Source organism: Fonsecaea pedrosoi (assembly GCF_000835455.1).
Source record: "Fonsecaea pedrosoi CBS 271.37 unplaced genomic scaffold supercont1.5, whole genome shotgun sequence".
NCBI classification, from domain to species: domain Eukaryota; kingdom Fungi; phylum Ascomycota; class Eurotiomycetes; order Chaetothyriales; family Herpotrichiellaceae; genus Fonsecaea; species Fonsecaea pedrosoi.
Genome location: NW_013550611.1, coordinates 3,049,077 through 3,062,856, shown reverse-complemented (window position 1 = coordinate 3,062,856; position 13,780 = coordinate 3,049,077). Strand labels below are relative to the sequence as shown.

The 13,780-nt window shown below is 53.4% G+C and overlaps 3 protein-coding genes across 3 annotated transcripts; 2 read left to right on the top strand and 1 right to left on the bottom strand.

Annotated features, from left to right (window-relative positions):
• Positions 1–4,386: 4,386 nt before the first annotated feature.
• Z517_08581 (uncharacterized protein) lies at positions 4,387–6,515 on the top strand (the record flags this gene model as incomplete). The annotated part of the gene is made up of 2 exons (XM_013427096.1): positions 4,387–4,708; positions 4,783–6,515. 2 exons carry the CDS (start codon positions 4,387–4,389, stop codon positions 6,513–6,515), a joined length of 2,055 nt encoding a protein of 684 aa, XP_013282550.1.
• Positions 6,516–7,700: 1,185 nt separating this feature from the next.
• Z517_08580 (uncharacterized protein) lies at positions 7,701–8,567 on the bottom strand (the record flags this gene model as incomplete). The annotated part of the gene is made up of 2 exons (XM_013427095.1): positions 7,701–8,305; positions 8,369–8,567. The coding sequence occupies 2 exons, from the start codon at positions 8,565–8,567 to the stop codon at positions 7,701–7,703; spliced, it is 804 nt and encodes a 267-aa protein (XP_013282549.1).
• Positions 8,568–10,885: 2,318 nt separating this feature from the next.
• Positions 10,886–13,051, top strand: Z517_08579 (uncharacterized protein; the record flags this gene model as incomplete). The annotated part of the gene is made up of 8 exons (XM_013427094.1): positions 10,886–11,264; positions 11,350–11,454; positions 11,561–11,800; positions 11,887–12,033; positions 12,102–12,213; positions 12,277–12,406; positions 12,471–12,698; positions 12,827–13,051. The coding sequence occupies 8 exons, from the start codon at positions 10,886–10,888 to the stop codon at positions 13,049–13,051; spliced, it is 1,566 nt and encodes a 521-aa protein (XP_013282548.1).
• Positions 13,052–13,780: the final 729 nt, after the last annotated feature.

Here is a 13,780-nt window from a genome sequence, read left to right as displayed (position 1 = left end):
CGAAAACCATCCAGTCGTTTGTATAGTGTCTTGCAACTTATTGGGACGATATCTACCACAGCCAACGCTGAGGCTGAGCCGAAGTTCCGCAGAGTCAACACCAGAGACTGTATATGCCGAAATCTTTGTGCTGCTTTCAAGGCGACTTTCCGTGCCGTCTGGCCGTAAATATTCTACCGGAGGCTGACAACGTAAGTTCTACCTCTGATTAGCAACCTCCTTCGCTGTCACGCAATCGTATTCTTGCACAAGCTTTGTATTTTGGGGGAACATTTCCAGGGCCTCGGTTTCTGTAGATACCGGCTTGCGTGTCAACAAACAGCCAGATAGTTGGGGTGAAAGATGACGCGAGGTCGTAAAAGTCCTTGCGCTGTTCTTCTGACATACCTGAACCCGTCGTTTGGATCCAGCTCGAGTGTTGTGACAGTCTGGGACTTGGGTACTGTAACTCTGAGTAATTGACTGAAGATTCAGGCAGTCGCGCCATTGTATCTGATTAGACCGCTTTTGGACTTAGTGCAAGTTCCTTAGCTGCGTAATCGATAAGATCTGCACACACACGGCTAGCGCGGTTCTTAGCGGCTACTTAACTTCATCTTCATTCCTCCTTAGCTGTTTCTCTGTCAATCATCGCAGACGCGTTCGTTTGAACAGTGATGCTCATCAAACGATTCTTCTGTCGAGCGCTATGACAATGGACCTGGGACTGCCTCTCAGAGGTCTGATTGATGTCGAATCATCTGTCATTGCGACAAAGAGTTGCAAGGCGGTTCACTCCCTCCTCTTCCTGACAAACTGAGTAATGTGAGAGACTGATTAGTCCATAGCCACCCACCAGAAGTGAGGTGCTCAACTTGGTCGTCTGATGTAAGGACGGTATCACATAGCGTGGCCTGACACAGATACAGCACGGCCTGACCACAAAGAAGTCCTTGCTTGACAGTGTCTTTACAGGAGGTGTTTCCCTCCAGAACATAACAATTACAAGCCTGCATCTCCGGCTAATCGATATCGATACGATCTAGAGATTCCAAAGCGCAGATGGGTGGATAAGCCCCATGGGGATGTCGTGACAGCTCGACGACCTCGGCGAGCCCATCCAATTCGATGCTTGAGGCCCTGGGCTGATTCATTAACCGGACGACCCTCTTTGCTGAAGAGACATCGCTCTACAGGAAATCTTGCAACATACTGGGGATGGGATTGAGGGGCCCAAAGGAGTCGCCGGGCAGAAAGGCAGGTGGAGGCCATGTTGTGGCTAGATGCTTCTCGCCCCAAAAGACCACGCCCATCCCCAGTGGAGTGGCGATTTTTGCTGCAAGAATGTGTCGCCAGACTGCCTATCACTCCTCCGTAAACGTGCTCCACGACAAGCTCCACAGATACCTTCAAACCCATGCCGCACTTGGGGAGGTCGCCACCTCCACTCGTAGACACGTGGTTGCTTTGAGACCAAGGTCGAAACCCCTAGCACATCTCGCAAGACTTTTCGCGAAATCGGGCACGTCGTTCCTGACTTCTCGCGCCGGCCGAGGACTGATGCGCCACCGATCTGGGTGTCCTCACGAGGAGGCTGCCGGTTAATCGAACTTCCCAGACCGGCACGAGGTGGGTGGCAAGACTTCAAGAGGTCAGATACGCAAGTGCTCGCTGGAATCAGCCAGACTAGCCACCGGCATGTTATCTTTGCAACAGAACCACCAATGCGCTGAGCTTCCCTCGTGGGTGTGGTATTCCACCAGCCGGGGCTCCGCTTGCTCCAGAATTCTGGAGCAAGAACTCAGTCCAACGACACTAAGAAGGATTCCCTGCTGAGACGTGTGTGTCCACATGCCCTTTGAGCTTGGGACCTGTCCTCACAGGTAAAGAGTGTGCTTCTGGCTAAATGTTCATCCAGCAGATCAAGTGACTTTGGTGGACTGTACCTTGTACTCGTGGAGGGATGGGATCACGGTGAGTCACTGAGTCTTACCGTCTGGTATCGTTTGAGGACGTGATCGGGCGCTCGGCACCTGTGCTGGGGTGGAAGTTCAGGTATCTATTCTTGAAGGCTGCTCAGTGCTTGGTGACTGGTCGGGAAAAAGGTCGGTCGATCTTTGCCCTTTGCTCCTTTTGGTGGGCGTTGTTGCTGTCCTGTTGCCTCGAGGTCCAACCTGAGCTGTTGCATGTGACGGGTTCCCGGCATACGCAAAGCTATCAGCTCTGCTATCAGCAATTCAAAGATAAGGCGTGATGTGCTACGGAACTCTGTCGGCGTCCGCTGAAGGGGAGAACAGCCGTTTGGAACTCCGGTGCTCATGCCGTGGTCTAAAGTGCAATAACTATTAGCCCGAATGTGCCCGATCCCAAGACTCAACATCTGGACAAGAATATAAAAGCTCGGGATAAATCGATATCTCAGCTCAGAGAACTTCTCTTTTCACGGTTCTCATCCTTTACACGAATCGGCCACGAAATGCCATCGCCACAAGTCCCAGCATCGGGTCATGCTAACGGGCTTGAGACTAGGAAATCCAACTGGGGACGTCTGGGCTGAGGCCCCCCCATGCATGTTTGCCACGGGCTACCCTGGACCTGTAACGGTGTGAGATCTGCGTCGGTGCTCATTGGACTGGGAGAAACCCCATGCTGGAACCGCAGATCAATGGTCCTCAACTACCGGTCCCCGGTCTAGAAGAGGGGATCCCTGAACCTGGAGTGGTCATGCGAGCTTCTCCTGGACGGCACAGAGCACTGACCATGGGGACCGGTGTCAATGACACCAATGGGCGTGGGCACGCACACGGGAAAAGGGCACTGTTCGATAATGTTGACGACGTCCAAATTAGATCAGGGATCTCATTACCGAAGTAAGAGGCGAGCGACTTGGGGCGCGGCGTTTGATGGTTGCAGAGTTGGTTTGTGTGTGTCTTTCGACAAGAAATCCGGCCTCCAGACAAACTATTCAACCATGCACCATGCAGCTTATTTGTTTTCCCGGCCCTGAGGTCCTGACCATGATTTATGGTATTGATATTGTATTCATGACGAAGCTAGTCCTGAATGAACGCCATCGTGTGAAGCGTGTTAACCTTTTTCCCCCAGAAATGCTCCTTCCCAAGACCTCCAGAAACCCCGGATTTTTTTGGGCTGGTGGCTGGCAAATTACTGGCGACGACAACGTCTGGCGGGGTAACCCGCTCTGCGCCGCTATGCGGGGGAAGATACGGTCTCCGGAGCAGCTCGACCTTTTTGTCATGTCTGGAAGTAGGGTCCGTGTGGACTTGGGGAGGGAGATTGCAAGGGCAAAAGGTGTGACGCCATCCATTGCCCTCAAGAGTCGTGTATGTACCTACGTATGTAGCACCTCGTAGACAAGAAGCGAGGGAGCCATTGGGAATAGTGGTTCGGGAGAAGGTTTAAGCGTACACAGGTGCGCCGTTTTGTGACCAAGGAACGAAAATGCGAACTGGGGTTATTCAGCTTTTTTGGGGGGGGGGTTGGCAATAATCAAGCAAGGGGCGCGCGCGACGCCGCCAGCCATGGGATGATGAGGCGCATTGGGTCGTTTCGGCCAATTACCAACTCCACCCCCGCATTGCCGGGCGGAGTGAGCGGTACTAGCGCGATATTTCACGCGGTGTGATTCGTCGGTTCTATATCCTAGAATACCCCCCTACCCCGGCTTAGCGCGGAAGTTAAGCTACTAAGCAGCCAACCGTCAACCCTGCTTGGCAACAGCTACTGCTCACCCACGTCTCCCACCCCCCAGACACAACCTCTCTGCCTTCTTTCTCTCTCTCTCTGTGTGATCGTCTTGTCCTTTTTCTGACAATCCTGCATATACGCATAGTACCAGGAAGCACCAAGTATCGTCCTGGCGGCGGCTCCCCGCTAGTGGAATTCTCCACGTTCTCTATTGTGGTTTGTTGCTTTCACCCACACACACACACACACACACGTCCTTTTTGTGTTTCGGTTTTTCCAGACCAGACCAGACCAGACAAGACACATGCATTCCCTGATTTAGCGACCGGACCCAAATGCACATTCAGTTAAACGAGACAGGGCGACAGAAACTCATACACAACACCACAAAATCGACATGGGTTCGCTGGGTTAAATCCTGCGTCGAACACGGAGACAGAGAGAGAGAGGAGGGGGTGGGGGCCCTTGTCCTGTTGTGTCACATCCCTGACATGCATGATTGATTATATTCCCGGCCATCTTCCCCAGCTTATCAAAAGCCTCTTTCAATCCTGATCAAATATCACTTTGTTGACAGTCTACCTTTCCCCCCCTTTCCCTCAGTCGTTCTGCTTGCTGCGGCCTTTTGCTCCTTGTATACCTAAGTCGACTGCTTGTGTGTGTGTGTGTGTGTTCCCCCCAAAAGAGACTGCTATCATCATGCAGATCTACGAGAGGGTGAAGAATGATTTCAAGACTGATGTTACCTGGAACCGCGTCTCCCGTTATGGGAAACACGCCCTGCGTGCCACCCCGAGGGTAGCAGCAAGATATATCTCTGAAAAAGCACCCATTGTCGGGTGGCTGCCTCGATACAACCCTCGATGGCTCCTGACCGACTTCGTGGCCGGCTTGACCGTGTCGCTCATGTTGATTCCTCAAGGTCTTGCTTATGCCAAGATTGCAAAGATCCCCGTGCAATACGGTCTCATGTCCTGCTGGGCGCCTGCGGTCATCTACGCCATCATGGGCACGACAAAAGGTGCAGTTTTGTTCCCCCCCAAATCATCTTGTCAAAAGACAACCACGGCCTACTTACTTACACCTTTTGGGCAGATGTCTCAACGGGTCCAACTTCGTTGATCGGTTTGTTGACGGCAGATGTCGTGGATGACCTCCAAAAGGAGGGCTACGCTCCAGAAGCAATCTCTTCTGCGGTCGCTCTCTCCATGGGCATCTTCATGGCCGGCATAGGCGTCCTGAAGCTCGGATTCCTGCTTGATTTCATCTCTTACCCAGTGCTCACCGGCTTCATTTCCGCCGTTGCCATCACCATTGGCCTCGGCCAAGTCGCCAATCTCATCGGTGAGGACAATGTGGGCACTGGTACCGCAAACCAGATCCATGACATTCTGACCAACTTCGGCACTTGCAACGGACGGGCTGCGGGTGTCGGCTTTGGCGGCATCGTTCTCCTGGTTCTCTTGCAAAAGATTGGCGAGAAATGGGGCAGCAAGAACAAGATCATCTGGTTCTTGTCCATCACTCGGTCCTTCATCGCGCTTCTCTTGTTCACCGGCATCAGCTACGGCGTCAACAAGGGCCGTGATAGCGATGACTACCTATTTGATGTCAGCAAGGTCCCTTCCCTCAACATCCATACTCCCAAAGCAGTGGATTCGGCTCTTCTGGGAAAAGTTGCCGGACGCAGCATCGCCGCGTTTCTGGGTGCCTCAATTGAGCATCTCGGTATTTCCCGGGCTTTCGGCTTGAGGAACAACTATGTGATCGATCCCAGCCAGGAGCTCTGCTACCTCGGGGTGGCCAACATCTTCAACAGCTTCTTCACCGTCATGGGCGTCGGAGGGGCCATGTCCCGGACGGCCGTCAACTCTCAATGTAATGTCAAATCCCCGCTCTCGGGCTTGGTCACCACCGGCGTCATTGTTCTCTCCATCTACAAGATGACTGGAGCATTGTACTGGATCCCAAAGGCCACCCTTGCCGCCATTGTCATCACAGCCATCTGGCCACTCATCGGCAAACCAAGCACTTACTACCATTTCTGGAAGACCTCATTCGCCGACTTTGTTGCCGCTATGGTCGCCTTCTGGGTATCGCTGTTCGTCTCGACCGAGATTGGTATCGCCAGCGCCGTGGGCTTCAATATTGTGTATGTCTTGCTCCGCCAAGTCTTCATGCAAGCAAAGACGGTCGGAGCAGACTCCCGTTCGGAACTTGCGGCCTCGCTGGATTCTGCTCGCGGGATGCCGCCGCATATTCCTCCGGACACCCGGGTCTTCCGCTTCGAGGAGTCCTTCTTTTTCCCCAACATCCAGAGGGTCAAGGGCCACATTCTCAACGTCATTCAGACATACCACGCTCCCGAGTATAATAACCGCAACGGCGAGGAGGCCGAACGGAACTGGTCGGTGGAGTCAGAGAAACGCATCGCTCGACTGCGCCGGCACGCCAAGACCCAAGGTGTCAGCTTGCCGCCGATTCACGTTGTGGTCCTTGACTTTTCAAAGGTCAACTACTTTGACACGAGCGGTGTCGTAGGCCTGAAGAACTTCTTTGCCGAGTTGAGACACTATGCCGGTGACGGCGTCGAAGTCCGGTTTGTTGCCCTGAGCGACATGATCCGTGAACGCTTCGAGCGAGCCGGCTGGACCCTGCTGGATGGGGACAGCTCGATGGACACCTCCAAGGTGACGTCGGTGAGAGTATTCCGGACCGTGGCCGACGCTGTTGTGGCCTCGAGACAAGACCACGAAATCTGCGAGGTCGTCGTCAAATCGGACAGCAGCGAGGAGAACACCACAATTCACCATCGCGAGAAGATGTGATTGTTCCCCCCCCTCCTCAACGACTTGTTTGGCGGAGCGGGCAGGTCTTGCCTCGAGCCCGGTGATTTTAGAGCATGTTGGGTCTTTGCGAATGCTCGGAAGTCTTGCGGGCTGATTCGAGTGTTATGAGTGTATGAAGTGACGATCATTGTTATATGGCGACGAACATGCTGTTGCGCAAAGGCATGGCGGGCACGTGTATAGGAAGAAGCTGAGCCTGGGGAGCCGGCAGAGTTGATTTCCACTTTCCTGAGAGAAGGCGAGGGTAGTAGTGGCAGTGCACATACATACCTAGTGCAGGCGCGGGCGACCTCTTGAAAGGGTGTTGTGGTTTTCTTTCTGTATAGTTTTCGATATGGCCGGAGGAGGGGGCGAGAAGGAGAAAGGGCTTCTTCTTGTGTTATGTGAACGACGCCATGTGGGATGCAGGCAGGGCACACAGGATATCTATCTATCTATCAATCAGTCAGTCAGTCAGTCATCAGCAGCAGCAGCGGCAGCAGCAACAGTGAAATACCATCGCCCATTAAGTTTTTCTTCCTTTTCTGCTTCTCCTTGTTGGACTATTAGCATGGTCCACTACCTAGTGACTTACTCCATATTCCTCTCACAACGCAAATGCGATAACGATGTGTGTGGTGGACACACTGTCGTAACATTTAGCCGGCAGCCGCAATTTCACCGCCCAGTTTCGAGCCTGAGCCTGATCCGGTTTTCTCCACAAAGACGGCGAAGGTCCCATCAGTCTCATCTTTGTCGGGCGGTGGTCCACGGTCTGGACTGGCGAGAGAGATAAGGCATTGCCCGTGCGAATGTCAGCTCCATCGGCTAATTTCGGGGTCTTGAACATTTGAGAGAGGCTGGGAAAACGTATTCATGGGTACGTTGAAAAGGCTTGAAGAATTATAATATTGGATTACTGGTTCGCAAGAGATTTTGCCCCTTTTTAGATCTCGGAACAATGTATTTATCCGTGCCGGGCACGTGTAGAGTGTTCTGACTTCTTTCTCCTACCAACGGCCAGCGATGCGGTTGATCGTTGCTGACTTGTACAGTCAAGCAAGGCCCATTTCTTACTTGAAAACAATATATACAGGACATTCGGCCTTTCCACCGCTCAATGTGCTTGTTGCCATCCAACCGAAGTAAGTCCTCTGCGACTGTTCTAGGCGCTGTACCATTCATTCACTCCAGCCGGATTGATCCTTCGGCCCTCCAAAAGAGCCACACCACGGCCATCACGACTTTGGTGCCTCCAGCGATCCATAGTGGCCTAGAAATATCTCCACCCTCCGTCAGAACCCCGCCGAGTCCAGCTCCGAGGAGGAGCGCCACGGCCGACACAAATCTGCGGTTGCGCTTGGGATTCTGAGTGATGGGTGCCGTGAACAGGGTCGGATCGAACATCAGGTCGCAGTAGGTACTCGTCAGGACAACTGTTGGCAGTTCGTTGTACAGTAACATCCTGCTCATCACGATTTGACCGGCCGATTGAAATGAGAGCAGCCCCAGGGGAAGCAGGACGATGTAGTTGTAAGGTAGTTGGGTGCCGGCGTCATTGGGCACCACATCGCTGACCACGAGGATCCCGCTGATGAAGCAGAGCAGAGCCTGGAAGAGGCACGAGCCACTCAGGGTACCCCGGCGAAGCGGTCCAAGGTAACGACAGACGCGGCTGAAGAAGAAGGTCCCTAAGCAGAAACTGAGGATTGCCGTGCCAGACTTCACCCATCGATATGGCTGACTGAGCGGTTGGCCAGACATGCCCAAACCAACATATACAGTGTTTCCTGAAAACCAGAACGTCAGTCACCCAATCATTTTTCACCGCTACGTCCATCTCAGCAGCTCACCAGTTTGCATGCTCACGAAGCAGCTCCAGACGTTGAAGACAGCACTGTCAACCAGGCCTGAGATGAAACAAGCGACAATCAAGATCAAATCTCCCCATTGTTTGTTCGCATCTTCTGACAGATACTGTCGCCAGCGAGCCATACGGCTTCTTTGTTTGAAGACCTCAAGCGAGTCGTCCATGCTGCTGTCTTCGGCCATGTTTTCTGTGTTTCAAGGCAAAATACTATCAAGCTTCGTCCAATGCTTGCACCAAGGGATCAGGTCTTGAATCTGTGAGATACGGGAGACAGTGTCACCCAAGAGATTATGATGCTTATATGACGAGGCATCCTTCCCCAACAGGGACGCAACGACTCCGTGAACCGGACGTGGAGGCGACCCCCACAAGCAGCAGGATAGTGGCAATGGCCGTGACGGCTAAAGTATGAAGAGCATACCCTGGCCCCTGGAGGTGCTCGGCTGGGCACTGCAATCGGGATTCCCAAGCGCGAGAATCCCATCGTAACTTCTCCGCATGGGCATCAAACTCTGACTGTCGAAATCTCCACCAGATCTCCATGCAGGCGAGATCTCCATCACAGAGGGGGGCCAACTCCCATCTGTTTCCGCCTAAAGGATTAAGCGGCACTATTGGTCTCCGTATCACGCATCCCCCTCTCAACTTCTTGAACAAGGCGTTTTATGTCTATCCAACGGAACACTACTCAAGTGGCTCCCCGGCGTTTTCCTCCGGTCGGAGGTGCTAGCCCACCCGAAACCGAAATACCATCTAGGTCTAAGGGGGCACGGAGGCTCCCCCACGGTACCTGATTATATGTACATCGAAGTCAGTCTCAACGCTGGCCGATAGCCAGTATTAGGCTATGAACAAGCTGTGCAGCCGACTCTACTTTGTCTAAATCTCGGTGAGATTGCACGGTAGTTCGATCTAGCAAGTGAAGTCGGCTGTCTAGGTATGCAGTCAAATCTTCATCTGGCATTTGACATGTTTGGCGTGGTATCCATGTGGCATGTGCCCTTTCAGGTATGGTCCACATCCTTGTGAGTTGTTGCAGACACCACGCAGACGCAGTGCAACGGCCGACAGGCAAGTGCCAAGTGAAAGAAGGCGGTGTTGCTGAACATCTGCCAGACGATCAAGGAGCCATCTTCTCCTTTGGGAGAATTGACTGCCGGCAAACAGCCAAGCCCGCAGGCTTGCAGCTTTCAATAAGGATCTGTGAGATGTGTGCCGATGCACCTTTATTGGCCAACGCGTCTGTCACCATGGTGGGCTTCGTATGTGCACTCACTGCTTCGGCCAACTGCAAAGACGTCGCTGACCAGAGGCTTTGTGCCTCCCTCTCTCGGTATTCGTATTAACACAAACTCGTCATGCCAGTGGGTCACCGGGTAAAACGATATACCGCCGTGGCCCCTCCTCGACGGCAACATGCCATGATGGAGCCGACAAGGTGCTTGACTCGCAACTCATGACGGCGGGTTCCATCTCCGCGTCCGGGCTGCACAGCAGCTTCAGGCAGCAAGTGTCCCGTCAACCAGATTTCGACCTTTGGGTCTCATGAAAGAGGCCCTAGCGGTGATCCCACTTGCGCACGATATTGCGGATATCCGAAGGCGATTCCTGGGGCTATGTCGTATCGTGGGGTTTTTAACTTGTACGTGTCTGGGACTCCAGGAGCCATGTCCAAAGTTGTGAGCCTGGCAATATCATGTTCAAATAGCTGCACCACGAGATCTTTTATCATTCGCAGAAGCCGTTGTTATGCATCTTATCCCAAACCATTCCCTGTTCCGAGTGTTTTGATGGCACTGGGCTTGTTCTGTAGCTCGAAACTTATTCACTACATGCCAAAAAGACAAAAACAGTATTGCACAGACCAGACTTACCCAAGAGTCCGCCAACACATCTGGCAGGCTGCTTCTGGAGATTCCGATGTAAGAACCTCTGACAAGTGGTGGTGGTGGAGGAGATTCTCAGCAAGCATCGGATTTATGATGATCCGGTTCTCGGAACATTAAACGCCGACAAAAACTCCGCAGCCTCGGCCGCCGCACGAGGCTGTTAAGTGCAAGGCTGTCAGACACGACGTGGGACAAGGTCATCTGCCAAAGCTCTTTTGATTCTTGCCATGATTTGTTGATTATTATTCTTTCGGATGCAATAACCTCGAAACGAGCTTGTCCCAAGGAACAGCCCGCAGTTTGCCGGCACCGGCACGGCATCAGGCTCCCTGGTTTTGGTATCAAAAAGGTCAGGATACCTCGGCTGCGGTGGACCGTTGTCAGCACCTCTTCGGCAGTGTGACCAATCACCACACAATGCTTCTTTCTTTGTCCCTCTCTCGAAACGGGGCTCGTTCGATCTCTCGAAAGAGCCGGTAGGTTTGGTTTTCATTCTGAAAATATGAGTCGAGATTGTTTCCTTCTTGTTGTTGTTGATAATACATACCGAGAGTGAGCTTTTTCCATTGTCGGGGAGCGTGAAAAAGAATTTGTAGAGGTCCCGAGGAACCATGGCTCATCAGATCCCCATCGTCGTCGGCGTCGGCGACTTTGTCAACCGATCCACCGCGGTTGCTGACGCGCTGGAGCCGTTGACCCTGATCCTCAACGCCATCAACAACGCGCTCGACGACACCGGTCTCCCCCAGGACAAGAGGCGGCAGGTCCAGGCCGCTGTCGACAGCATCGACGTTGTCCGCACGTGGACCTGGCCCTACGACGACCTCCCAGGCGACATTGCCCGTGGCCTCGGGGTCGAGCCGCGCCATAAATTCTACAGTGATCACGGCGGGAACAAGGTCGCCAAATTGTTTGATCATGCCGCGAGGAGGATCTCGCAGGGCCAGACCAACGTCGCGATCGTCACGGGAGGAGAGGCTTTGGCGTCCCGTGAGTGAGACAATCTCTCTCCCTTCCACCAACGGGACCTTGTCTCTCGAGGCTAATTCTTCTTCTTCTTTGTCATAAAATATAGTGAGCGCGTGTGCTGCGGCCAAGAAGTTTCCGCCGCCGGGTTGGACCAAGACGAAGGTAGGGATCGACGGAGTTTTCAGTCCCACAGACAGAGATATGGGCAAAGGTATGTGAATCTCGGGGATGGGGAGGGGGGGGGAGCTTCCCATATGAAACGGTGCTCTCTGGCTTGACTTCTTGTTGATCTTCGCTCACGACTATTTAACAAAAAGATCTCGGCGCCATCCACTCGATAGGCGCCCCCATCCACATCTATCCGCTCTTCGAAAACGGTTTCCGTGCCCACCGCGGCCAGTCGATACCCGACAACCACGAGGAGTCGTCTCAGCTCTACGCCGAATTCGCCAAAGTCGCCGAGAAGTCGCCGTACTCGTGGAACTACGGCAAACCGGCGCCCACGAAGGAAGTCATCGGGACGGTAACGAAACGCAATCGCATGATTTGCTTACCCTGTGAGTTTTTCTTGCCGACCACCAAGGCACCAGGAAGGGGGTTTGGGCGATGGCAGGTTTTTTGGGGCTGACGAAAGTGACCTCAGATCCCCTTCTCATGAATGCGTTCAACACCATCAATCTGGCCGGCGCGTGCATTCTGACCTCGACAGCCTACGCTGAGGAACTTGGTATTCCCAAGGAAAAGTGGATCTATGCCCTCGGCGGTGCTGGCACGCAAGACTGCGACAACTGTACGTACCTGACGAGTTCTTTCAAGAGGCCACGATGTTACAGGGTCAACTAATCATCGAGCGCGCAGTTTGGGAACGACCCAACTTCTACACGAGTCCGTCCATCGAACAGTCCATTGACACGGCACTGCGTGTCTCGGGTGTCGACAAGGAAGAAATTGACCTTTTCGACTTTTATTCGTGAGTCGCGCGCCAATAGCTGATCGCCACCACTGTTGTCTCTGACATGGTGATCTACTGCAGGTGTTTCCCGATTGTCCCCAAAGTCGCCGCAACACACCTGGGCCTACCCATCACGCATGGAACCAAGCCAATCACTCTTCTCGGCGGGTTGACCAGCTTCGGAGGCGCAGGAAACAACTACTCCATGCACGTAAGTTCAACGCAACAACAGAATCGGTGGGCTATCGCTGACATTTTGCTCCTCTTCTACTCAGGCCATCACCGAGATGACGCGACAACTGAGACAGGGCAAAGGCCGAAACGGCCTGATCCTTGCGAACGGTGGCGTCATGACCTACCAGCACGTGTTGTGTTTGTCGACGACACGCCGACGAGATGGCTCCCCTTACCCAGACAGAGACCCGTTGCCGCAGTTTGTGACTGGCCTCACTGTTCCGAAAATCGATGCCAAGGTCGAGGGGGAGCAGGATGCTGTCATCGAGGTATGTACAACTTTTCAAAGGTCCTATTGTTTCCAGAGCCCTGCTCTCCGGACGTGTGCGATGGACATTACTGTTGAGAGGCGTGACGAAAAGCTTGCTAACGTCTGACACCCGGTGGAAACGAATAGACGTACACGGTTGAATTCAAACGGGACAACACCCCGCTCCGGGCATATATCGTCGGTCGACTGAAGAAGAACGACCACCGGTTCGTCGCCAACCACGCGGACGAGGAGACGCTGCGGCAGCTTTCGACCGGGACGGATGAGAAGATTGGACGGGCAGGACGGGTTCACAGCGATGGAGTGAGGAACTTTTTCTCGCTGAAGAAGGAGACACGGGGCAAGCTGTAGAGGTGTGATCTAACGAGTGGTCAGTCCATTCAATCCGTACAAAGTACTTGTAGTGGTTAGTCTCTTGAAAGGAAGATTGACCGCCCTCTACCGAGTACTCCGTACTCCGTACTTGGTACTCGGTACACTCTGATCGTACGGATCTGAAATTACTAAGCACAATCTTGGCGAGGCTTAGTTACTAACCTCTAATGCACTAGCTCAGTCACTGGATCATCACCGCCAAGCTTTACAGCCTTGTACGCCCAGCTCCCATTCTTCTCCCTTCTTTGATCTTCAGAGACTCTCTTATTCAGTCGATGAAGCCAATCAAAGACACAGGCTCCAGGTTCAAGACTATATCCCCTTTCCCAGTCTCAAAAGTCGATTCATCGCACACATGGTTCGCCTGTTCGCACACTTGTTGTGCCGTGTCATCTAGGGTGCCCTCCAATAAGGTCCCGCTCAACCCCTGATTGTTGCGCGTGGCGTCGCCTGGCCCGTTTCACCCGTCGGGCTCCTGCAGGTTTGCCCTCGCCAGGTTTCCCACATCCATCTTCTGTCCCCATGTTTCTGGCGCATTTCCAAAACGCCTTGCGGTTCGTCGCATGTAAGGCCACCCTCTGCCTACCCGTTTTTGAGGCGTCCTTGCGCCGCTAGCCCAAGTCTCGCCCGCGTTACAAGGTACGAATACTCGTTAGACGGTGATGACTGGGTCGTGTCCACATCTCCAGTCTCGACCCGCAAGAT